Below are 27,003 nucleotides of genomic sequence, written 5' to 3' on the forward strand. Positions count from 1 at the left end.
ATACTTTAAGCTTAACAGTTATTTATTAATGCCATCTGCTGCACACTTGCAAAATCAGAAAATGCTACTGTCTGAATGCTTTTTAATTTTTGACCGTTCTATGAATTGGGGTCATTTTTGGGGGTTTAATATTGTATTATCTTTAAAGTACGTATATATTTTACCCCAAACAAATACTAAATTAAAAACACATCTATTGTAATTTTGCCCCTGATTTCCCCGAAAGGGGTCAAAAACTTGACTAACTATATGTTCAATGTTTTCGGTAAACAACTTCATAGTAAGACATAATATTTAATTAACATCATCAAAAAATGGACATTTATTGTAATGTAGTCCTTGGCTTGGCGCAAAAAGGGTCAAACATTTCTCAAGTGTTTTACATTTTTTTTTTAGAGATACCAATTTTATAAAATATAAGTTCAACGAGATCCTAAGCATTGGTTGTTTTTTTTAACCGTGGCATTTGCAGTTTCGCACTTCAGATTTTAATGAAACGTCTTGGTATCAAAAAGTAGATCCGCCGTAAAAGCATTATGATCAAAATAATGAACTGGCATTCTTTGTTATCTCCTTTGGTGGTGTCACACATTAAAAACCGAATGTACTTATCAAGAAGCAAAACAATCATGTTTATAAAATGTATTCATATTTTTAATGACAGTGAATCCATAAGATCATAATAAAATTCATAGAATACGATAAAATATACGACAAACGCATGCACACAATATAAAATGTCAAATAATTGTTTTTGCTTTTTTGAAAATAATTAGACCAATACCATTTTTCAATGAATGGCATGCAAAGTAATACAAAAAGATTAATAGAAAAACTGAATGGCCGCTGGCAAACCTATAATGATGGCGTATTAATTTGTGGCAAACTTATGCAGAAATAAAAACCGTAGAGAAAAAAAAAGAAAGAAACCAGATTTGGTCCAACTTTTTAATACATACTTCATCTTGTTTACAGCAAATAAATCTAAGCAAGCTTGAACTCTGTTCGTCATGTTTGTGCCAACCGTATCACTGATGCTTTTTGAAATTCTGCCTGAAGTCCCTGGCGGTGTTTTTATTTTTTTTATTTTGCTAACTTCAATTTGGGTTTGCTTTTCAGGAGCATCGTCAATCCCTAATTGATCTCGGCCTTGGCGTTTCTCTGCAGGTTCCCGGCTATTAGCGAGCTGGCCCCGGTCGGCACGCCTGTGGGGACAATTCTGGCCGCCGCCATCAACCAAACCATCTACTACTCCATCGTGGCAGGAAATGAATTAGGTATATTCCATCGGCAGCTTTTTTGCAGTAATCTGCTCCGTGATAAACTGTATGAAGGTTTGATTTTGAAGTATTGAGTGCTAAGTACAGGGTGTCCAACAAATCCATACACATTTTAGCAGCTGAAAACTCACTGAACCCATTGGTTGCAACAAGACTTGAATTTAAAGAAAGACATTTTTTTCTCATTTAGAGCAAATAAGCACAGCACAAAAATGACTTCCACTTTTTTTCGTTTCAGGGGGCTCACTATGAAATAGATGGAATGACGGCGTCCCCTTTTTGACAGTTCCAAAATATACCAATTCACAATTTACCATAATGGAATCTGATAACATGAAGTTTTGAATGTAATTAAAACATTCAATGCGATGTATTGATAAAATAATGTTCTCAGTGTTCGTAATTGTGTCGATTGGAGGGATATTCTCAAGTACAGAACATTACGCAACCTTCTCACTTATTTGGCTTTCTAACAAGTCTAGCAATTTCAAACACAGTCACCTAATACTGCGAGTATCAGATATCTAAAACCATGTCCATAGAGGCATGATCTGGTTAGGCGTCACTGGCCTATATAAAAATATTTGGCTGAGCGATAGCCGGGCTCTCTTTTGTGCTACCTGGCTGGTTGGCTGACTTGTTGATTTAACACAATGTTTGCTGGTTCTTGGGAATAAGCGTTTTTTGTTTATTTGTACTAGGGAATCTCCCCAAATCGACTAGCATTATTGCGGAAACTTTCTTTTTGTGCTAGTAACTTTCAGCAGTCGAAAACTCTTTTTTTTCTCTACCACTGACTGAACTGACTTGTCGATGTATGTTGTCTTTTTTGTTCGGACGTCCTCAACAGTTCCATCAGCTTCGAGCTTATCTCCAATTCGAGTAATGAAAACTCATGTTGATGGTCCTTTGTTAAAATCCCCTATAAATTGTCTCGGTACTTTGATTGTATTTTCCTTTTTCCAGTAGCATTTTAGAATGAATGTCTTTTCTTCAAAGTCAAGTCTGTTTACCAGTCTATAATGAAAGAATAAACAATTGAGTTATCAGCTGCTAAAAGGTGTATATATTTCTGGGACACCCTTTAGATATCCGCCATTGATTGCTTTAAAAAAGTATTTTCAGAAAGCAGTCTTGTGTTAAATGACACACTAGTGGGGTTTAAAAAAAGTGGTGGGTGGTAAATACATACAGTCGATCAGCGGTTTTTAGTGGGTGACAGTCATACTATGTTGTGAACATCTTTCTTCATTTCTGTTTTTTTTTTCCACATGTCTCCTCCTTGCTCTTACGTTTGTTGGAAATAAGAAAAAAAAACAAAGAGAAAGAAAAACAATGCAAAGCAATAGCAAAAGTGTTTTTTATCTAGATGAAAACTGTGATGTCATTTTATGCTGTTATAGGTCAGATCTTCTTGATAATTATCATGAATCACTATTGATAATTATTTTTAGCAACATATGAAAAATATTCTAGAAATGAGCAAATTAGTCTTTTTTTTTCCCATATCCGATCATTTTAAAGATGTGTTCTCTTTACTATAAAAAAGTTGGAAAAACAACTTGAATAAGCAAAATGATCTGTCGATGGAACAAGAATTTATTGTCAAAGTATTACACACAAAAAGACAGAACACATTAAATTATGTTGACACTGTATTATATATTACATAATACCGAATATCAGGTGCAGAGCCACCACAGAGACTAAATAGCAGGACTTGTACGGTGCACTTACAGTAGCAGCAGTTGCAGACAATACTGTGTTGTTTGTCCTTTGCCTGTCCTGCAGTGCAATGACAAGTTCTTGCAAAACCGACTGCTCATCTGTCGCAATCGTTGGCAAACTCAGCCGGTCGTAATTATTCCCTGAGAGAGCAGGCAATGTGGCAGGTATGAATTTAGGTGGGTTCCACTGCTGGAAAGAGTTTCAAGTGAATGTGCAAAGTCAAAACAAGCAGAAAGCAGCCAGTAACTCATTTTTGCATTTAAAGTCCTGAACGTTAGAGAGGGATATCACGCATGTCCCTGCATTTTATTTTGTTTGTTCTTGTTTTTGTAGCATGAAAATACTGAAAGTATTGTTTCAAATACAATCCAAATTACATTCCAAACCCCAAGAAAGATGAGAAAAGAGGAGGTTTTTTTCAAGCGTGTCTAAAAAATGCACATACTTGCATGCACATCACGTAGGAGCTTGACAGAAGCACCATGACACAAGCCAGAGGTGGCGGGCACGAGTAAATAAAAGTTCAAATTCGACCAGCTCCTTTAATTTTTTTACATTCCTTAGAAGTGTTCTGCACTGAATCAACATTTTTATTTTCCCTGTTTATACATCAATACCAAAATAAATTCAGTGTCGATGTCGTTTCAGAGAAAATAAAACAATCAGTAATAACATGTTGTATTTAGCTTTCATTTTTTATTTATTTAACAATGTGTGTATTTCCTTTGCAAGTAAACAGCCGACTTGAAGTTCAGATAATTTTGTTACAGAAAAGTCCACTTGTCAACCAAAAACATTATCTCTCCCCTCGATTTTCCACTGGATTCACATTTTTTGTTATGTTTTTGTTGTGTCTGATTCACTAGAACTCATGGCATGCTCTTTGCTTGTAGGTCATTTCCGTGTAAACAACGGCACAGGCGTCATCTCTACCGCTAAGCCGCTGGACTTCGAAAATGTGACCAGTTACGTTCTTAGGGTGCAGGCCGACTCCATGCTGGTTGTCATGTCCAACTTGCGTGTGCCTTCCAAAAGTAAGAAACGTCCGTTGGGGAATTTTGGATGCTTATATATTCTTGTATTCTTCACATGGTCACGGTTTATGTATCCCTTAATCCACCTGGGTTGTCAAAGCATATCATTCTGTGGTGTGCCTTGAGCAAGTACAGCCTAGCAGTGCCCATGTCTCTCCAGGTCATTTGGTATGGGTTTTCTCCTCCAGATGAAACAGTTCGAGTGTTGGGAATAACTGCACTATAGATAAAACCATTACATAGCATGTATTACAATATTTATAATTGAAGTTTTCATTTAGCTTTGCCCCTTCCCCTTTTAAAGTTAATTATAATATGAGATAATAAATTGTAATACATGGATTAAACAACAACAACAAAAAAAACTGAAGAGCCATTTGTAAGCCGGAAGAGCCGGCTCTTTTTAGTGAGCAAAGCCGAAAATGCAATCTGGCAGTTGGAATTCCCATCTCTACAACGGACCATTTGAGTTAGATTTAATTTATCGAACTCGCTAATTTTATATTGTTTACTGCTGATTGTTAATTTACTGTAATGTTTACTGTTTATTTTGTTGCAATTCAAGTGTACGATAGATCTATTGCTGGTGAGGTGCAACAATTATAACAAGGTTTCATAACACAACTACCTGTTAAGTAACAGAAATAGTTACTTTACTTGGGAACTAATTACTTTTACTATAGCGTAATTCAGTTACTAACTCAGTTTCTTTTTGGAAAAAGTACTAAGTAACTATGACAAATGACTTTTTTATAGTATCGTGCCCAACACTGCTGCTTTCCATGGTTACCAGTGCCTGGATATGTCTCCTGCTCTGACTCAGATAAAGCCCCTTCATTATCTGGTTACTGTTGTTTTTGGTGTAAAGTGTCCTCCCCATTTTGAGAGATGAGCTTGACATTGGCATTTATGGGCAGAGAATACGTCTGCTGCTGCCCATGGCAGCACTATTTGCCCTTTGGTAGGTGTGGGACAATACTGACACTGAAAATATTATGTTACCATTTTGAGATATGTTGTTTATTCATTTTTTGACATAAAAATTGCCAAAAGAGGCCATGTGGCCTAAGTTGATAATACGAAAAATGAATAATGGATAAATAAATGAATACGATTTTTTAACCTATTCTTGCAAAATAAGAAAATATATGCTTGAAATTATAAAAAAGTAATTTGCAAATAGCATATTTTTCAAGTTAATACCTATTTTTAAATAATACTATTTACCAAAATTAATGTAATCTACTTTACATTGTTTATTCTTAAATCCGCTCAAGTTGTGATGAATCCGCAATCGGCTTGAATTAAAAAAACGAATCATTTACTTTCACATAACTATGCTCTAATATTAAATACCCATAGGTTCACTGGGCTTGTACGGGTGCTTGAAATCCTTGAAAATGCTTGAACTTTTGGTGAAGTGCATGTGAATGTCTGAAAGTGTTGCCATGTTGCTCAGCAGTCTGACTCAACAGACCACGTGTTAAACGAAGAGAAATAAAACAAGTCTGTTTAAAAATTAAGCCAAATTGCCTGCTCAATTTTTCTTTAATGTGGTAGGCAAATTCAAGAGGATGAAAAGCAGTAGTCTAATGCGCAAAGTGGAAGAGTTAGCAGATAGGCATCGTTAGTGTTGGTGGGATCAATGATAATTATGATAATGGAAAGGAATACATAATAATTATTAATATTAACAATATAATTTTCATTGTACTTCATAAATTAGAAAAATAGCTTTTAAAACTAATGCTCGAATTTCACCATGAAAAGGTGTCCAAACTCTGGGTTTAAAAAGTTGCAATCATCAGTGACGTACAGTGAGGTTTGTGTCTGGTGAGGCGCTGTCAGATGTATAAATAATTGGAACTACTGTTTATTTACCATTTATATACTATAGAATACAAACAAATAACTGCCCTACTCTTTTTAAATAAAAACATTGGTTATCCTCCAATAAGAAAACAGTCCATGCAACAAGAAAATCAATTTCTGGATGGCTCGACTTGATGCTAGCTTCTTAATGCTAACACTAATTTATTATTTGGGGCCAAGTGTGCTACCATTACAAATCCCTAGTCTCACCTGCCTCCCTCATTACACATCATTGGCTATCATAACAAATCATTTAGAACCCCTTTTCGATATGTTAATGTATTTTTTACAGCATGTTTCTACAACCAAAATGACAATTTTGCGAAACTAATATGTCCACATTCAATCACATTTTATATTCCACTGCTGGGTTCACCATATGGTCGTTGCTGAGTCGCTCATTCAGCCATCTGATGCTTGTTATGTTCTACCTTTTACTGGCCTTTCAGTAGCTTCTCCCACTAGCTGCTCAAGATAGCCATTTGCCTCTATCTTACACCAGCTCTGACAAACCCCTTCTTGGAAATCGTTTCTGCTTATAGGGATTTATACCAGCTTTAATTTCCTATTGCTTGGCAAAATGCTTCTATGCTCCCGAAGAGATTTATTTGGAAGTTGGCTTATGATATTTTCGGATGCTATATTCTTTTGGACCTACTCAAATGCACTCGCTTCAGCTCCTGTATATGATACAGTGACCTCTAGTCTGATTTATTACACTCTCACTTTAAATTGCCGCTGGGATCAAATTTAGATTAGAGGTATTGCCCAATTCATTTCTATGTACTTTCAAAAAACCAAAAACAAGTATGAGTATAGTTTCCTTCATTCAACACCCTATAACATACCTAAACACATGGGAAAATATTGCTTTGATGTTGCCAAAGAATTGCTGATATGGTTGAGGAATTTAATTCATTCCAGATTTTTTTTTTTATGGAACATAGATACAATTGCTGTAGCTTAATGATTATTTTAAGTGTTAGCAAACCGAATGTAAACACATTCAAGCGCTGTGGGTGGGTGTTATACAGTGACAATAAAGGTGTAAAAATTCCTCATTCATTTATAAAAATAACTATCTATTCAAAAGATTATCAAAGAGACAAGTAATATCACATTTTTTAGGTTTAGAATTTTGTAAGTCTATTACATTGCTTTAGACATCGTTTGGACATGCTCAAAAGAAAATTTTGAATACGATTTGAAGTGGTATCCATTGAACTTCCATTATCCGACATCGCACACTTTAGCTCCATTCCTTAAGAATTGTGATTGTCGCAAAAATTATGCAAAAGTTTGGCAATCCAATTGAAGATTAAAAAAAAAATGTTACCGTATGTAAGCCTACATTACATGTAATTCGACCATTAAAACTGCTTAAAACCAGCCACATACTAAAAGAAATAGAAGAAAATGAGTGCAACAGCCTATGTAAGCAGTGAACTATTTCCTGGCTTATGCCTTCTTGAGAGCTTGAAAATGACACTCCATATTTATTTTGTCTCTCGTCTTTAAACCACTCAGAGACATTCTCCATGTTTTGATCCCTTGTTTGCATGTTTAGCCTTAGGTGCAATTTCCAATGATATATCCATTATCGATCGCCCGGCATTGTTTTCATTTACACTAAATGTTCCTGCTGCTTCCAGGTTGCTTGTTATTCAGCGGCCTTTAGCACTTTTATCTTGAAGTCAGCAATATAGGATGGTGTAATGCAGTTCTAATTTTATTTATAAAATTAGCTTTTATGCTAAATTCTGGAGCTGGATGCTAACATTGCCGCATTGATTTCCCGTTGGTTCAATGTTCCTCTATAAAAGCCCAAACCCACGCCCCACCCCACGCGCTGCCTCTGGATTGCTACTGGTGACACACAACAAAACATGCACTTACAAGCCCACGCTCTGATTTCAATATTTCAATATTTTTGGCCAATTTGTGAGTATGTACACCTACTCAAAGTTGTAATCATTTTCTTATGGTCTTCATGTCAGATTAAACGCACATCGCATCATGTTCATGAGTGACAGGTGACAGATTTGCCTTCGGCAATTTAAGCGGAAGGCTAACATAGCCGCCGGACCACTCGCTGAAGATCTAAATTATTTGTTGTTTGCTCACGCACACACCAATGCACACTAACGCAGGTTTTGTTGACATTGTTGGGGAAAAATACTGAAAAACACCGGTAAGCTTGCCTACATTGGAAATATTTTTCTCTGTTTTCGTTTAGTACTTTTGCCATTTTATTTATTTACAATACAAAAATAATGTGTTGGGTAAACAGAGTGTTTGCGATTTATATGGATACATACAGTATGACTGGCATGTCGGTGTCAAGCTGATGGGTGAATTTTATTTATTCATGCAATAATTGACTGTTGTCAGCATTGCAGCCCGTCGGTGTTTATTTTGCAGATTTTAATTTTTATGGAAATGTTCAGTGAACTTAGCGAGGAAAACTTTTTTCACCTGATCGTTCACATCATATTTATGTCACAATTTTTTCCAGCATCCTGCCAAATGCGATGAAGGCTTCTGTCTTACTCCCTGTCAGCTGCAATTACCTATTCTGTTCCTGTTTGCTCCGGACTAACCAGTTTGGGCAAACAAATTGCACGTATGAAGGCTTTTTTTGGGTCGGCTTCTCTCAATCCGCTATTGATGAGCGCCTGTCAGTCAGCTGGCTTTTGTTCGACCGCTATGCATACATATTGGCTAATTTCGAAAGCCGGGTTTGATATTTAAATCATGGATTTTGACTCCTCACAGGGTTGTTTATTTGCTTTTGGGCAACTGTCAGTAGGTCGTCTAAAGGACCTTGAGTGTGTCCTCCCTGACGTCCACATTTCAAGTGGATTCCTTCAGTCAAATTACAATTTCACGATGATAGCTAATAACCAATGACGTCTTCGGAACAACGTTTCCTAATGAATAATTGATGACCTACTGTACGTTGCTTTGCTTCAAATGCTAATCATGGGAATTACACGTGTGATCCACACATCAACTGTTCTACAGATTCAAGCGCATCCATCCCTTTATCTGAGAGAGTCGCACTTGAGATATATCTGATGACATTTCGTCCTCTTTTGGTGAAGTCCCATCAAACGACCGCGTTAATACAATAGAAATCATACTGCGGCTAGCACTTCTTTGCCCTTGTGAATGTCTGAAATGAGCATGTTTTTCTCTTGTCCTCCAAGGAGGCATTCTGTCAATAAACGCAACAGGAGAAGTGGTAGTGGAATTCTAAGACATCTTAGCACATTTGGTGTGCTTTTTAGCAAAATAAAAAATGGAAAAAAAACTGAGAAAAAACATTATTGCGTTCGAAGCGAAATGCTCTGAAGAAGCAGCGAGAGTTTCCTCTTTTATTCAGTCATTCAGTAATCATTCAAAAAGTTTGGAAGACTGTTCGACAGATGTCATAACAAATTCAAACAACAGGTTTTTTTTTTGTCTTTACATCTTGCCATCAGGCTGTGTATCACGGACTTTGGAATATGATAGTACAGCTTAGCTTTTGGCACGAGGAATATACGCTTTAAAACAGTGCTATACTGAATTTGACTCAGGCAAAGAATGATCAGATGTCACGAACCAGAAACGGAGACAGAACCCAGTAGCGTTCGTATACTCAGTTTTATTGATAACGAGGGAGAGCAGGGCTTGCTTCCACGATCAGAGGATTGACGGACACGGGTAGCAGGTGGCTGGAAGCGCGGAAGTGGCACTTCCTTGTCGAGCGAGGATGATCGTGGATTGCAGGAATACTAGTCGTTAGCCAGGACAGTAGAGCAAGGCGTTATCGAGTTCGGAAACAAGGTCGGCAACAGGTGTCAGACAGGCAGCGGGGCTAAACACGTCGGATGTCGGGATGGCAGAACAGGGCAGAATCGAGTCCAGAAACAGGTCGGCAACGGGTATCAGGCAGAGGAAAACAGGGCAGGAAAAATGTCGGACGGAATGAGCTTGCCTAGCTGGGAGCATAGGGTTGCAACGATCTGACGGCGTTTTCTTGAAAGCCGGGGGTTTAAAAGAAGTCTCTAATCCAATCAGCTCTCAGGACTGTTGGCGGCAATTGGGCAGTCACAGGTGCCCTGAATTGGCAAGCATGACATCAGTTGGGTTATCAATTTGAAATAAATCCAGATCCGATCCAAAAACCCCAAAATTGTCCAATTCCGTAATCGACATTTATTCTTGCCATTCTTATTTAGACCTGCCACAATTTTTTCTCATGTATGAAACGTGAACATTTAATTACAGTATATACTCACATATAAGCCAAATTTAGAACTATAAAATACAATATAAAATCAGGGGGTTCAGCTTATTTGTGTATAAAACAAAATGAACACAAGGGCGGAGTAAGATAGGCAAAGCCCGCCAATTCAGGGTGTCAGTTTAGCTCACCAAGCTCAAACTTCGTAAATTGAACAATTTTGCAGACTCAGGTGCTTTCCCTAGCCCCTGATCTCAGCATCCATCTTGTGTCCTCAATTTCCCATGCCAGTGGCCTTTCCTCATGACCCCCTCTCGTGCGATCTCTCCACCTGTCGTGATTGTGTTTGAGAGGGTCAATATCATGTCTTATTGTGATTTAGTGTGTTTTATTGCCTTTTTGCCCATAATAATCGGTCCCATAACAGTGATAAGCGGAAGGAAAAGTAGAACATGGTGACAATGATGATCAACTCAAAGAAATACATTATTGCGAAATACGAAAGGGTCTGCCATCAAAGCGCTGCTTAACGGGACAGTGTGTAATATTTAGTGCCTCTTAGTGGTACCAAAAACCTTCGTTTAGTAAATAAAACAAAAAGGGCAACATCAATAAAGTCCAAAACCTATGGGTGGTAAAATAAAGAAAGTCTTTTTTGGAACAGTATGGGTGTCAAAGAGTGGGGAATCTGGTATGCGGACACGGCATCAGTGTGTAGTGCGACAATTCGACAGAGCAAGCCGTCAGCGCAGTGATTTTATGCTCGTAATGAGAATCAGGTTTGAATGATTTGAGCCAAATGTGGGGATTATTCAGTTCATTTGTCCGTCGGTGGCCTCTAGGGTAACGGTGGTGTGCTGGATCATATCAACTTTCGTTATTCACACATTTAAATAATTATCATAGATTAAGTAGACTTTTGTATGTGGCAGTTATAAAGGGCTGGCGATGTAGTGTATGCTAATATTAATTAATATATATGGTAAGAACTTATTGGTTGACAAAAAAAACTTAATCGGTTAAAGATTGGTATTGAAACAGACACCGTATTGTATGCAGTACAAAAAAGTAGTATCATAACATCTGTAATACTTACATAATGACAAAATTAAAAATGTTGTCAAATCCATCCATGGGCAATTTCATTGAACATTCGTAAAAGTGCACTGTGTTTCAGTTGCCTATAAATCATCACTATTGCAGGAAAATATATACTATACTTGAACTAGTTCCAGTGATGAAGTAGTATGGCACCTATACCATTGTCAGTCACCATAGGGCAAGCAAAAAATTTGAGCATGCCGTTGTAATGTTATTTTTCGACTGTGAAGTCTTTGTTTAAGAATAAGTGCAGTAGATCCCGCGTTGCAAATGCATTATTTCCGAAGCAAATCTGGAAAGCAGAGGAGAGGTCCGGAATAGCAAATTTTGCCAAGAAGAAAAAGCCAGAGAGGAAGTGAATGGACTTCATGTGTATCCCTGAGGGTCCACACTCTCTGTCTCACAGCTTTTGCAGCTGTAATCTGATGTGCAGTCGGTGTGCGTCCAAATCTCCTGGCGCCCTCGCACTCCAATGCAACGTGACTTTACACTTTTGCATGCCATAAGAAGACAAATGGAATATGACAGCTTTTTTTTTTCAGAAAAGCATGATTTTCTTCTTTTGTTCACTGTTTTAGTAAAACATTTTTGTAATTCTACCTTGATTAATGAATGCTTTGTTTAGAAAGCTAAATTTTAAGGCGTAGCCACAATCTCTAATTAGCCTTTTTTGTCTTGATAAAAATAGGTAAAAAACAAGAACAAATAAAATACAAAATAAAATTTGAAAGACATACTGTATGCCACAATTTCCACATACAAAACTGCTAGAGTTAAGATTGTAAGTAAGAGTTTGAGTCCGACCCATATTTAGGTCTGGGTCTGGCCTGGCCTCGGTCAATCATTACGCTTATTTGTTTACCTGGCATTATTCTTCTTTGTCTCTCTGCCTCCCTCTCTCTCTTAAATATTCTTGAGTATCTGCTGCTGTAGTTTATGTACTAATTTATAACTCGTCAAAATGACAGATGGCCTCAAAATTTTTCGTCAACTCTTGAAAGAAAAATTGTCAATGATGGACAATTGATTAATGTAACCTCTGCAGAGACAGAAATATACAAAATGTTAAAGTTTATATAGATGTGTTTAACTTAGATTTGGTTTCAAAAGACAGTTTTTAATTTGTCATCATAACTCTAGAGTCCTCACAAACAAAATTTTGGGTTTGCTCTAGGCTCTGCCCTGCAAATCAATTATATTTGTCAGGCTGTGTCAGGATAGGCCCAATCTTCCCTCTAAAAACGGCCAACCAAACTATAGCACTGTTACCACATACAAGGCAAAAATAGAAGTAACAGGAGAATTTTTCCTTGCTGTACAATCCTGAATTTTATGGGGACAAAAGTAAACTGCAGTTAATGTGATTTATAATGTGCCTCGTTAGACATTATAATAATACAGAAGTTTCTTTTTTTACATACCATGAGCCTCACCTAGAAAGAGATGATGTAATTATCTTCCATATTGCTACTTCAGGTGCCAAAAAAACAAAAATAAAAACACCTGCGTAAAAAAAGGGTGCGTAGTTCATATCCTATACAGCACCATCTCGTGGTTAAATAATACACACTGTCCCTAAAACTTCCATATTAAGGTGGGGGCCTTAAACTATCATCCTGTAAGTTTTAGACCCCTGCTTTAAAGTGCATTTCCCTTGTTTTCATTTAAGACAAAACTCAGTCAGATATAATTCAATGTAGCAGTAAATGATTTGCATTTATATAGCGCTTTTCAAGTCAATGACTTGACAAAGCGCTTTACAATGTGCTCCACATTTCCCAATAGCGCCCTTGAAGCCATGTAAGGCGCTAACCTGCTTATTGGGGGTATTAGGGGTTCAGTGTCTTACCCAAGGACACTTCGACATGTAACACGGACAAGCCGGGATTCGAACTGGGATCCCAAGACAAGCGCTCTACCTCCTGAGCTACTGCCGCCCCGTCGCGTCACGTAAAAAAAAATAAGCAACGAGTATGAATGAATTTAATGTCACTAGATTCGTATTACTTAATTTGGGTGACCTTCAAGAATTATTTCCGGCATTTGCATGTTTTTTTAATGATTGCCAGTACAAAGTTGCCCCTTAATTTGATGAGAGGTAGAGATTCACTTGCCTCAGATGACAGTCCCCGCTGTTCTTACAATTTCACCGAGACTCAGCGTCCCTGCTGTTTGCTCTGCGAATTTCAATGGTTCATTTCCTGATGCGATTATTGGGGGCAATGTGAGCTCGGGCCCCCACTCTCGTAATGTTGCCATTGATCAAAGCAAGTCGGCCTCATTATTGAGTCTAATGCAGTTAGATGAAATAGAACCAGCTTACGGCACCACTGCCGTTAGAAGCAATCTCCAACTAAGATCAGAGTGTCGCTCCTTGCTGTGGGAGGCCACCAATCATTCTAACAACTGGAGAAATATCTTAAGGAATACGGATGAAATTATAGCTAGATAGTGTTAGAATACTGAAATGTGTCACTGCATATAGTCATCTTTATTTGGGTTTCTCTCTTACAGTGGTAGCTCTTTATATCAGGGTTTCTAAACATGAGTATTTTGGTATACAATATGTTTTATCGATCTTGCTTGCTATTCTTGGAAAAATCCAGTTCATGAGCAGTCCCAGAGGCTACCGCTAGAGACTGCTTGAGATTAATCTCCGCTTGTGTAAACAAAACTACCCTCAGATATTGTTGTAAAATTTAATTGAATCAAATGTCTCTGTATATAGTCATAATCGTGTAAGTTTCACAATCACAGTGGTGTCTCTTTATACAAGAACTTCTAAACATGAGATTTTTGGTATACAAGTTTTGTTGACAAAAATCTTGCTCACTATTCCAGTTTGCAAGCAGTTCCAGAGGCTACCACTAGAGACAGCTTGCATACTGCTAATTTCTACTTGGAGAAATTGGAACTTTGCTTACCCTGTGACCTTGTGAGTATTTTGCGTACTTTGACTTCCAAAAGCTGCTTTTGGACTTACAAAATGGGAAACTTGTAAACTTACAAATGGTAAGTTTATTTGTCGCGGTTACAGCAGGCGTACATTGTTTGCTTTCGCCTTATTTTTCATAAGGAGTTAAGGCTTTTCATTTGTGTTTTTGGCCGCGTGTGTCGCGGTTGGTATGATATTGTCCAGCCAGCTCCACGGTAGCACAGGAGCTACTGAGGGGTTCTTGTTTTAATTGCTGCTGGTTATCCCCCATTGGCTGCGCATAGTTTGTCTTTTGGCTGGCTAGTTTGGTGTATTTCCAGTTGAGTTTGCATTTGTCCTCGTAGCCTTTTTCGTTGTTGGTTTCCGGTTAGCCCGGCCCCTTACTTGTCGGCCAGCCTAGCGTTTTTCCTATTGTCGATCTCTCCCGGTTAGCCTCCATTTGCTGGACACAGTTTGAAATCCATCATCTTGAACAATATTTGAGACATTCTGATTAAATATGTAAATATTTAATGCAAAAACATTTGAACATTTCCTCACATTATGCATGTTTTACAAATTGGGAATACATTGAAGTGGTGACACACTTGGTTAGTTTGTGTAAAAGTAATCATGTTCCCTCTTCCACTCCTTTTTATATATTTTTTAAAGTTATAGTATCTCAAAATTACTGCTTTTTTCAGCAATATCACAAGTTAATCTTCATAGCTACATTTTCCAATCACTCATTCCAATGTGGAGATTATCTTTCTGCCACAGCAGATATATTAAGCAAACTATTAGTTTCTCATCAAATAAACGCAAATGAAAAATATAAACAATTTTGATCCGATCAAACGTTGATACAGTGTCATCAGTGATAAGACAGCTGCAGTAGGTAGAGAGAATGATTTCCTGCACATTTTTAATTTAAAGCTAACGTTTGGCTGAGGACCGTGGCTAAACGATAGTGACGCGTCCGTTTCGAGTTCAAATGATCTAAAGTTCGCTCAGTCGTGGTTGTGATTATTTTTCCGAATGTGTTTATTCACTGGCGCTCAATGAGCCCATCACTGAGGAAACTGACGTGCTGTGAAGTCACAAGATCTTCAAGCAAATCTAGAATCCCCAAAAGTTTTGAACCACTTGGACTGTTTGGGAATTATATAAACTAATAAAAAATGTCAACCTCATTATAAAGAAGTCATGATATTGCTTTGAACTGAAGAATTAATAAATTCTATTGGCCTGAAAAGGCACGCAAGAGTGATTTCAAAGACATATTTGTCCGCATTAATAATAGTTTGACAATGGTAAGAATCCATATTTTCCTATTGAATTTGTGGGATCCATATTTATACTTTCAGTAGGAGTCTTGACCTAAAAAAAAAATGATATGATCAAAAACCAAATCGCAATAATTGTGTCTGAAGTAATTGTAATTTTCAATGTTGCAATTTAAATTTGTAAATAATTGTAACATTTCTGAAGCTGCATTTAGCTGCAAATGGTACATGGTGCCAACACAAGTGAAGTTGGCTCTGAGCATCTTTTTTTTTTCCTCTTTAAACCTTAAAGCACAAGTGTGTTATTTCTGACCACTAGAGGGCATTGCTTGCAATCACCTGCAAGAAAGGGCCATAGTCACAGAGCACAAAGTGGTGGCAGGATGTCGGGCAAACATGGCGGCGACCTGAGCGGATATTCCACTGTGAAAAAGTAAACATTTCTTGACCTATGCTTTTTTTTCTTTAAAATTAACATTGGTATGATTTATTTGTGCCTATTATTTAAATTAATGTTTTTTTTCTACTGAATGGAAGTTTTTTATAACAATGGGAGGCATTAAATAGTCTCTATTAATGTTCTCCTAAACATATGTGCGTGTTTTATTTTGGAAGTTTTTGAAAAACGTCAAAAGTTAAATGTTGACGTAATTATTGTAATTCTTATTTGAAAGGGACAGTGTGTATTATTTAACACCTCCTAGTGTAACCAAAAATGTCATTTATAAAGAAAACCTGATATTGATTGTCTGAAAAGCCAAAAACCTTGTGAAAGCCTAGGCGAAAAAATGAGAAGCAAAAGGGTGCAGTTTTGTCTCTGTAGTTTGTGATATTCCTTGTGATTGTTTTCGGTACCACTGGAACGATTACACAGTGACACTTTAAAGCATGACATTGACTGTTTAAAAGTCCCATCTTTTCGTTTTCAAATCTGTGAATCACAAAGAATATTGTATGTTTTTGTGCAGCCAACACAGCAAAAGTGTTCCTGGAGGTTCGTGACGAGAACGATCACCATCCTGTCTTTACCAGGAAGCTCTACATTGGTGGCGTGACAGAGGACACTAAGATCTTTAGTTCTGTGCTCAAGATAGTGGTGAGGACATTTTGCAGCTTTCCTTTCAACATACCCTTGATCACAAACATCCCCCCAGCAACTGTTTTATTCTTACGCCCAACATCACCTATGACAATATCTCTCTTGATTTAATTCCTTCTTAATGTCGTGATCACAGAATTGTTGTATTGTAGTTGTAGATCGTGTGTGCTACTGCATACAGTTCACCGTTTGTGAGTTGTATGTTTGGTAGTGATGATATTTTTCCCAATAGGAAGTTTTGAGAGAAAAAAATGAGAATTTCAAATGTACTGTATACAGCTGGGTGGTAAGCGCAGCCCCACGGTAGAGAGGTTCAGGCTTCAAGTCCAGCTAGTGTAGCCTCCCGTGTGGAGTTTGCATTTCCTCCCTATGCCTACATGGGTTTCCTCTGGGCACTATGGTTTCCTTCCACATTCCAAAAACATGCATGTCAGGTTAATTGGCCAGTCCAAATTGTCCCTGGGTGTGAATTCTCTGTCTATGTGTGGCCTGCAACTAGCTGGCAATCGGTGTCAGGATGTCTCCAGCCCAATGCCCGAAGATAGTTGTGATGGGTTCTAGCACTCCTGTGACCCTACTGAGGATAAGCAGTGCATATATTTATAGGTATATATATATATATATATATATATATATATATATATATATATATATATATATATATATATATACACACACACACAGTGGAACCTCGGTTCTCGATGATAATCCATTCCAGAACCCTGTTCGAAAACCGATTTGTTTGATCACCGAAATCATTTTTCCCAATAAAAATAATGTAAATCGTTTTAATCCGTTCCAACACCCTGAATGCTTACCTTGAATGTTATTGTAATCTTCCGTACGAAAGATTACGCTAACATGAACGTGTAAAAATAAAAATAAAAACAGGTCTTTTACAAGTCATTTAGCACCCGGGTCTCCACAACAAGTGGTAAGCGGTTCATTGGAAAGGGGGCTCCGTTCCAACACCCTGAATGTTGGGCTCAGTTCCAACACCCTGAATGTACCTTGAATGTTTAACGCAAAGCTAACCCAGGCTAATCGTACGTTCGCGTTATCGTAATCTTCCGTACGAAAGATTACGCTAACATGAACGTGTAAAACTAAAAAAAAGAATAAAGAAAATAATTATGAATAAGATTTCTTACCTTTGTGGTGGTAAGCAGAAGGCGCAGGCAAGATCAGACACTCGCACACCTCCTTCATATTTTGCTATTATTTCTTTCTTAAATGCAATAGTTGTGCGCACTACTTTTCTTTTTTTACCTGTAGCAACTTTGCTGCTTACACTGACTTTCTTCTGAAGCATAATTAAGGGCTAAAACACTCCGTACACCGATATTAAAAGCGAAAGCAAAACGAAGCACGTCCGCACGCGATAACAATTGGTCACGAAAAGAGCGTTCTACACCCGTACGTTGCTCAGCATCGCACCCTAGCGTACGCATTCACGCATTACTGACGTTCGAACTCCGATTTTTCGACTGAACAGCGAAGAAAGAATTTCTCAAAGTTTTTGGTCGGACTCCGATTTCTTCGAACTGAGAATATATATATATATATATATATATATATATATATATATATATATATATATATATATATATATATATATATATATATATGTATATTTTTTTTTTTTTTGTAAAATCAAATTAAGTATTGTCATTTTGGAAGAATTAATTCCTGTATTTGTCTTTTACACAAGCCAATACAGAATTGTTTCTCACTTAAAACTATAACTTTTTATGAGGCTGACCAAGATCTGAACATACTGTGTTTCATCATCAATTTAGTTTCTGCCTTTCTCCTCTCATCTCAAAGTCCAAAATCCAATTTTTGAAGAGCATTCTTTCAATGCCACCAATTGGCACACTTTTCCCAGTTGTTCTTATCTGGCCTTCCGGGTGGTCCCTACGCTCCTCCCCATATTCCATCACAAGCAAAAAGGGTTGAAAAGAGGAGATTGCTGCAATTTATCAGCGTCACTTGCGACACGGGCGAGAATTGATGCCTGTGTTTGAGCTCCGTCACCATTCGAATTTGTGCCTCCGAGCTTATTTCTCCGCTTTTACTTTCCATCACATTTAGAAGATAGACTAGCTTAATGGAGTGGAGGCGGGCTATGAATTGTAAGCTTCTTTTCAATACTGTTATAACCCTGGCTTTTTTTTTACTTTTGTTTTTTTATTTTCATACTTAAATGACCAGCAAATCAATGTTTCACAGGTGCCCAGTTTTAAACACGCTTGGTTCCCCCTTTTGGAAGGAGGTGCAACTGACCCTAACATACCAGACGGCCCATAAGAAAAAAAAAATACAGAGGCTGCAGCAACGGGTTGGTTGAAGGTCCTTGCCCCTCTCCACTGAGACATGAAACCAGGCACAGCCGAGGGGCTCTCCCCACATCCCCAGGACAGGAAAACAGTTGTAGCTGAGGCGCTTTTTCCTTGCTGCCAGGACAGGAAAACAAAAAGAGCCGCTCGGACAGGGATGTAAAAGCCTCTCCCCTGGTCCTTTTCCGGTCGCCTTGTTGCGTGGCGTTTTTGTAGGTGAACCCAGGTGGGGCTTCACAAGCAGGAAATGGAGGCAAGGGTGCTCAAAAAAGGGAACAAAGTGACAAACAAGCAAGGGTTCACAAAACAACAACATCTCCAAACAAAACAAAACCTGACAATGTCCAAACCAGAAAAAAGACCAAGACTGGAAATTAAAAGAGCAAGGGACAAAGTAGCAAACTAACAAGCAGGTACTAAACCACTAACACAATGTCCAGACAAGAAACCGTAAACAGAGCTTGCGCGGCAGTCGAGTGAAAATTACCCTACCATATTTGTTGTTCAAAATGTCCTTGTAAAGAGTGAGGATAATTGGAGATAGGGGTGTGGATATTGGACAAACGTGTGCTTAGTTTCAAACCAGCTTGGCTTCCTTTGGTTAAAAGAGGCGCACCAGGCCCTAACACGAAAATGTAATCATTAGGGAGAAGGCGGGCTTGCAAAGGAATCCATTATAAGAAGTCCCAATGGAACAATCTCCAGGAGGCAGGCTGAAGTACATGAGGTGAAGATAGCAAAAGCGCCTTCGGCAGCGACTCTTCTTGTGTCAGCCACTTAATGTATCGCCTCGAAACCTGCATTGGGACAAAAGCAATTATCACCTTCCCATCACTCGAAAGCTGTGGGTTTTATTTTACCAGCTCGCAGTTATATTTGTTAATCATTCCTTTTTTATGCAGCACTCCTTTCCCGATAAAGACATCGAGAAGAAATTATTAATCACAGCCCCTGTCCCCGAACAACTCTCATTGAATTAACGGGCCCTACGCCAATCGAAGGCAATCCGTTCCGCGAGGCTCTGGAGCCTCCCAAATTCCAATCAATTTTCGAGCCAATGAATGTTTTCCGGGCTTTGAACTTTTTACCTCATTATCAAACTCAGAAGTACAGGTAATGGAATGTGGAAGACCAAGGGAAAAAAAGTAAAGGCAGTCAAAGATTTGTCACTTACTTCAGGCATTTCTGAACTATTTGCCAGTTTATCGTTATATTTTAATATTATTTACTTTGAAATGTTAATACATTTTGATTCAATCACACTTTAAAGCAACAGTCTGTATTATTTGACCACTAGTAGTCACTGTATTGTGTAGTACAGCCATAACGAGTCCCAAAAAGCATATGGAAGAAAACAAACTTTGGTGACTCATAGTGATTAAATCTGCGCATTTTTTTCCCAGGCTTTCACATGTCAGACTCCTCTAGGTGAGGCTCCTGTTAAGTAAAATAAATTCAAATGTATTGATAGATATTTAAAAAATATGCACGTCTTTATGAGAGGTTATGTGTTTTTGCTTATTTTTAAAATCAATACAGCTTTGCTTTTGAATGAATTAAGTTTTTACCACTAAAAGGCCCTGTCCCCTTAAAAAGGCGGAATCAAAAAGTTGTGTGTCACGGATAAGTTTAGTAGAATCTCAAAATAAAGAGAGAAGACTTCAATTGAATTTAAACATCTAAGGTGAGCAGGGGAAGCCCAAATGTTAGATAAAAAAAAATCAACCTGTTCTAACAACCCTCCTCCGAGTCCTTTCTGTTTATTAAATCTCCTAGGTTACAAACATATCTGCACTAAAGATATGGAAATTAAAGAACAGACTGTTTGGTACTGTCAAGACGGAGCAGGAGGAGGACCCAGATGAGTAACGTTACTCACAAGTTTATCAAGATATAGAGGACAAACAAAATCCAGCAATCCGGTGCTCGCTGGACGAGGGAAGCAAACCGCTCCCAGGATCGGAGCGTTTTCGGAATGGATCTTCCAGAGCGGGAGATCGTAGCTTGGTCAAACAAGAAAAACGTGTCGTTAGCCGGGATGGGAGATCATAATGTGGTTGGTGGTCAAAAACAGGTCGTTAGCCCGGAGAGGAGAACAGAATCTGGCCGGTGGTCAATTACGGGTCGTAGCCGGAGACAAACTGGGAATCAGGAACAGATAGATGAGTGGGATACGGGTGAAAAAACAGGACCGACAGCAGTCAGAGTCAAAGTGCTTGCCGTGTGTTAACAGAGGTTTTCTGACTGACTGACAAAGAGCGAGTGAGATTACTGAGCCTAAATAGGAGGGGGAACCAATTAGGTAACTAGCATCAGCTGGCACCAAATGAGCAGGCACAGGTGAGTGCAATGAATAATCATGACAGGTACTTCTTCAAAATTAGAATGTAACCATTAAAAGAAACATTTATTTGTTTATTTTGTTTTTATTTTGGACACATGCAAAGAAGATTGCATAGGATATACATATGTTATTTTGACTTGTATACTTTGCTGTTGTTCGCTGTTTTGACTTTTATGAATTGTCTACATTATTTTCACTATTCGCCAATCATGTTGCTGTTCTTTGAAATCCAGCACCCTCAAGGGTGGATCTGCTTTTTTAACCTAGGAAATATGATAAAAAGAAAGGGATCGTGCGAAGACCATTAAGACAGGTTGATATCTCTTACCTCAAGTTTGCACTCCCTTCTTTCCTTAGGGGCCGGTCACACAGACATTTGCGGCTGAATCACGGCCAGAAATTTCTGACTTTGAGGCGGACGCTATTGGACGCATTGAGATCGCCATTCAGACGAGTTACGGCAGTGCATAACACGAGGTCGGAAATTCGCGCGCAGGTGGCAGCGCGAAACAATCTTGCGCTGTTCAATTCTTGAGAGCGCGTGGACACAGCCTTTCACGAGTTTATCAAGGCTGGACCGCGGCCGTAAACTTCTGGCCGTGAAGCAGATGTCGTTGGGCGCTGTTGGATGTTTTGAGACCGCCATATAGACGAGATAGAGCTGTGCTTTACTCGCGGTCGGAAATTTTCATGTGGTTGGCCGCGTTCAAAACTTTTGAGCTGCTCAAAAGTTTGAGCACGTGTTAAACCGCGTGCCGCACACGTGGTCAACACGAGGTAATGACGCGGAAATGACGCGGAACGACGTGCTCTGGCCGCGGCCAGGGCGTAGTTACACATGGGTAGGACGGGAAATTTCAGCGGGTAATCGTGGGCGGAGCATGGTAATAGCATGTTCTGCGCCTGTATCGCGGTGTTATTACGTGAAATTAGCGTGTTACGCGTGTGACAGTCAAACGCCTTTCTCCGCGTATGTACAGCGCGATTTGCCGAGCACACCATTGTGCTCGTGACGTCAAGGGGGTGAAAATGGATCACCGTCAGCGTAGTTTCTCTTCATTTCGAATAAATCTTTCGGTGCATTATCAACGGTCGTAGCAAGGCTTTGATGCTAGGTCCTTAGCTTGGCCTTCGGCCCAAAATTGCAGTATCACGCCCAACAGCCGCCAGCTGTGATTTTTGGACTGTCGCAATGATCGCTTATTGCAGTGAAATAATTAAAGTGTTGGCATGTCGCTTAGCTTTGATTTTTGCAATCCGGGGATGGAATAAGAGCTTGCTCTGTCCACTCCACGCATCGTCCCGGTATTGCAGTACCCCCGGGAACGGTGCATTCGCAATGATCGCAGCAACGCTTTAGGGCTAGGACCTTAGCTTGGCCTTTGGCTGAGAGTAAGTGTACCGGCTCCTAGGCTTTGTAGCGTATTATGAACTGACCGATAACGGATAATGGATAATGAATAACGAAGATAGAACAATAACCCTTAAAAACCCCAAACCCCTTTTGGCCGGGAGTAAGAGTCCCGGCTCCTAAGCTTTGTAACGTGTTATGAACTGATCTATAATGGATAATTAGCAAAATGGATAAAACAATTACCCTCAATAAACCCCTCCCCGTCAGCGTAGTGATCTCGTCGTAACTCAAATTTATTTCTTGACATTTCTTATCAAAATATTAAAATAAATATGATGAAGTCTTGATATTCACGGGACTGTGTTTAAAGCGTTTATGAATTCTACAGCCCGAGAAATACATCCCTGCCGAGATTTGCATTTCCTCGCTTCTCCAACCATTTTTACCTCGTTTTATCTCACTTATAGGGAATGTAATGGCGAACATATAACCAAATCCACTTCGTCTTGCATTCGTTGGGAATGTAATACAACATATTCCATTCCATCTTTAATTTTGTTGTGAACGTAATCGAACGGTAAATCCTTCCCCCCTCGCGTGAACGCGCATTCTGCTGCGCTTTCATCAGAAGCGATCGTATTCTATATTAAACGCTTATTAAAACAATAAAGCGAGCTAATTATAATAATTGGGAGATCCTAGTCTATATAACGCGTTTATTTAAACAATAAAGTGCGATCATATTCTACAAAATGCGTTTGTTAACGCGGATGAAAAGGTCAAAAGCGATCGCAGCAGAATGCGCGTTCACGCGAGGGTGTGGGGGGGTGGGTGTGTTGCGTAGGAGTCGGATTTGGGCACAACACCGGCTCGGGAGCTTTTATACCCGTGGTCTACACGAGAAAATGACGCAGAAATGACGCAATGAGGAAGCGGAACAGTCGCCGGCGTCTTTTTTCCGGCCATACCACAGACGAACGGCGGGTTGTCAAATTTTGCGCATTTTCCATCCCGGGCAACCACGGGCAAAAAAAAAACGCAAAATTTTAGCCGTGATTCAGCCGCAAATGTCTGTGTGACCGGCCCCTTATGTTGAGTTTCTGCAAAATTTTAAACTTATCCATAACTATAATTAAAGTCTTATTACAATAAGAATTCTAGTCCAACCGGTTGGCAATCTAGAAATTCTGTAGGCTACACTAGAGTCACTCCTACTTCCCCGTTTTGTGACCAAAGAAACTGAGACCCAACCAAGTCCAATTTGTCTCATGTTTGTGCCTTATTTGTAGGCCACTGATCAGGACACGGGGAACTTCAGCGCCATGGCATATCGTCTCATCATACCGCCAACCCCAGAGGGACAGGACAGCTTTGTCATTGAGGCCTTCACTGGCATCATCAAGTCGGCCATTATGTTTCGCAACATGCGCCGGTCCTACTTCAGTTTCGAAGTGATCGCTACCGACGACTATGGCGAGGGCCTGAGCAGTCGAGCCGACGTGGTGGTGAGTCCTCAATTTTGGATGTCTGCAAAGGACCATGGGAAGTGTTTGGTAGTGTCTTGAATGCCTGGTCCCCCAAAAAGTCAGCCCTAATATCTGATCATTTTAACCTTATTTTCTGCTACATTTGAATGCTAAACAAGGGGATTTAAACTCAATTCACCTGGGGGCCACTGGAAACAGTGTTGGTCGCATCAGGCTTTTCACAAGAAAAGACCTTCCAATGTTCTCAAATGTCTTTATTTTTCAAAGCAAAAAAGTATGAATGATTTCCCAAGGAAATCAAGCAATCAGTAAAAAGTAAATAAAATATAATACAGAGAAGCCTTGCAACTTGCTGGCAACCGGTTCAGGGTGTCCCCTGCCCACTACCCAAAGCTGGGTGGTATGGGCTCCAGCACGCGCGCAACCCTACTGAGGTTAAGCTGTGCAGATAATTGATGGATGGATAATTGTCTCCCTTAACCACTAAGGTTGTAGGGGCCCCATTTCCTGTGGTGTGTCTTGGGCAAGTACAGGCTGTTGGTGCCCATCCCTCTCCAGGCCAACACATGAGATATAAACAACTGAAGAAACCACAAATAGTTGCTGACTAGAAACATGTTTTTTTTTTTATTTATTTCAATTGCCTGTTCTTCACTTCTTGAACTTTTAACTTTCTATACATGAATGGAGCAAAGAGCATGAACTGTTCTGGACAGAATTTATCTTGCCTACATCTTTTTGCAAGTTATGCCTATGATTCGGGGGGGGGGGTTGGCAGCCCAGATTAAAATAAGATATTTTAACAAAATTCCATGACGTCACGAAGTTTGTGAAAAGGAGCTACCCGAAAAAAGTGTTAAGAAGTCTTGCTTTCGCTTAAGGCCCGGTCACACAGCCTTTTGCGTCTGTATCGCGGGTAAAATTTTGCGATTTTTTTTTGCCCGTGGTTGCCCGCGGTAGAAAATGCGCAAAATTGGCTAACCCGCTGTTTATCCGTGGTATGCCCGCAAAACAGACGCCGGTGACTGTTCCGCTTACTCTTCGCGTCAGTTCCACGTCATTTCCGCGTGTGGGCCACGGGTATAAAAGCTGCCGAGCTGAGCTGTAGAAATCATAACCGCTCAAGACACAGTCCCGTGAAGATCAAGATTTCAAGCTATGGCACCGAAGAAGAAGCCAATATGTTATTATTGTAATAGTTTTTCATTTTTATTTTATTATCTTGTTATAAAATGAAAATAAATGTCAAGAAATAAAAATGGATTAAGACGAGGTCACTACGGTGACGGGGATCCATGTTCACTCCTTGATGTCTCGAGCACAACTGACGTGTGCTCGGCAAATCGCGCTGTATATACGCGGAGAAAGGCATTTGACCGTCACACGCGTTACACACGCTAATTCACGTGATAACACCGCGATACAGGTGCAGAACAAACGTGCTATGACCGTGCTCCACCCGCGATTACCCGCTAAAATTTCGCGTCCTACCCGCGTGAAACCACGCCCTGGCCGCGGCCGTATCACGTCGTTCCGCGTCTGTACCATGTCATTACCTCGTGTGTACCACGTGTGCCGCCCGCGGTTACCCGTGGTCTAAAGTTTTAAGCAGCGCAAAATTTTTTCGCGCGGCCAACCGCGTGTGAATTTCTTGCCGCGTGTAAAGCACTGCTGTATCTCGTCTGTATCGCGATCTCAAAGCGTCCAACAGCGTCTGCTTCACGGGCAGAAATTTCTGGCCGTGATTCAGCCTCGATACGCCCGTGAAAGGCTGTGTGACTGGGCCTTTAGTCTGCCTTGCACATTTCCGACGGATTGTCAAAAGCCAGCAAAAGTAGATATGATTGGATAAATAGTTCAATAAACGTGAGACAAAAAGGGAAATTAATATGTTTATTATTTCCTTTATTGTTTAGATAGATAGATAGATAGATAGATGGATGTACTTTTGCGGGGCTTGGAACGTATTAGCGCATTTACCTTCAAAACGTGTCTCTACTTACAAAGTTCTCAGGTTCGAAGCTACACCCAGAAACATTCCTAACTAGATGTACTACTGTTAGTGTATAATAATTTTACCCCCCAAAAATAAAAAAGTACATGTTTCTATTTCATGAATCACGGGTTGTTTTTGAAACCTAAGCGCCGATATATGAGAGTTCACTGTACATGGTAAAATTGAATGACCTTAGAAACAAAACTCGGGAAGTTGACTGTTCAGGAAAAAGTCCACATCGAATTATATTTCAATGTGACAGATTGGAAATAGTCAACTTGACGACTTAGCGATAACATTTTTATTAGAGCGTCGTCTTTTTATGACAGCAGTTCCAAATGTACATTTGTCATCACCCAATTAGCCTCTTTGATTGGTTGTCACAATGAGTGTTATGGGCCATGATCACTATAAAGGGCATTCAGTGCTCTCATCAGATTCACTCGTGAAAACATAGAAGAATAATGAAAGGTCCTAAAAGTGGTCAAGCACGCATACCAGTCTTATAATACGAGTCATAAAAGATTAGAAAAAGGTTAATAAAAGGTTCCTCATATTTGAACCATTTTAAAATACGATCGTTTACATGATGACATTTGTGCGACCAGTTGCGATTCTCGTTGTATTATCTGTGTAAGATTTTAGGGACAAGCAGGTACCGTACCTGTTATCGGTGTCGATACCGGACTTTTTTAAGGTATCGGTACTGTGTATGGTAGCCAATGTCCGTATTCACTGCCTTCTAGTGGCTATTTAACAATCAGGGACCTGACGTCAAAGAGACACTCTGTATTAATTGACCACTAGATGTTGTATTGTGTGGTGAAAAACAACTACTAAAAGCACAAGGAAGAATACAAACCACTGAAACTCAAACTGACCAAACCCCGCCATTTTTTCTCCTCATTTTTTGGCAAGCCCTTTGCCATATGTTGTTG

At 39.4% G+C, this 27,003-nt stretch overlaps 1 protein-coding gene and 1 pseudogene across 1 annotated transcript in view; both read left to right on the top strand.

The window, feature by feature from the left end:
• Positions 1–27,003, top strand: part of LOC148353674 (protocadherin-15-like) — a 350,912-nt gene that overhangs the window by 284,549 nt on the left and 39,360 nt on the right. The window contains exons 25-28 of the mRNA XM_088350828.1: positions 1,168–1,277; positions 3,902–4,042; positions 16,415–16,542; positions 23,872–24,087. Of these exons, the coding sequence (XP_088206954.1) occupies positions 1,168–1,277; positions 3,902–4,042; positions 16,415–16,542; positions 23,872–24,087 (595 nt within the window). The remainder of the gene's footprint in view (positions 1–1,167; positions 1,278–3,901; positions 4,043–16,414; positions 16,543–23,871; positions 24,088–27,003) is intronic.
• On the top strand, positions 22,424–22,567 carry LOC148353677 (U2 spliceosomal RNA; annotated as a pseudogene).

Source organism: Urocampus carinirostris, chromosome 13, assembly GCF_059441175.1.
Source record: "Urocampus carinirostris isolate Australia breed hairy pipefish chromosome 13, RoL_Ucar_1.0, whole genome shotgun sequence".
Taxonomy (NCBI): Eukaryota; Metazoa; Chordata; class Actinopteri; order Syngnathiformes; family Syngnathidae; genus Urocampus; species Urocampus carinirostris.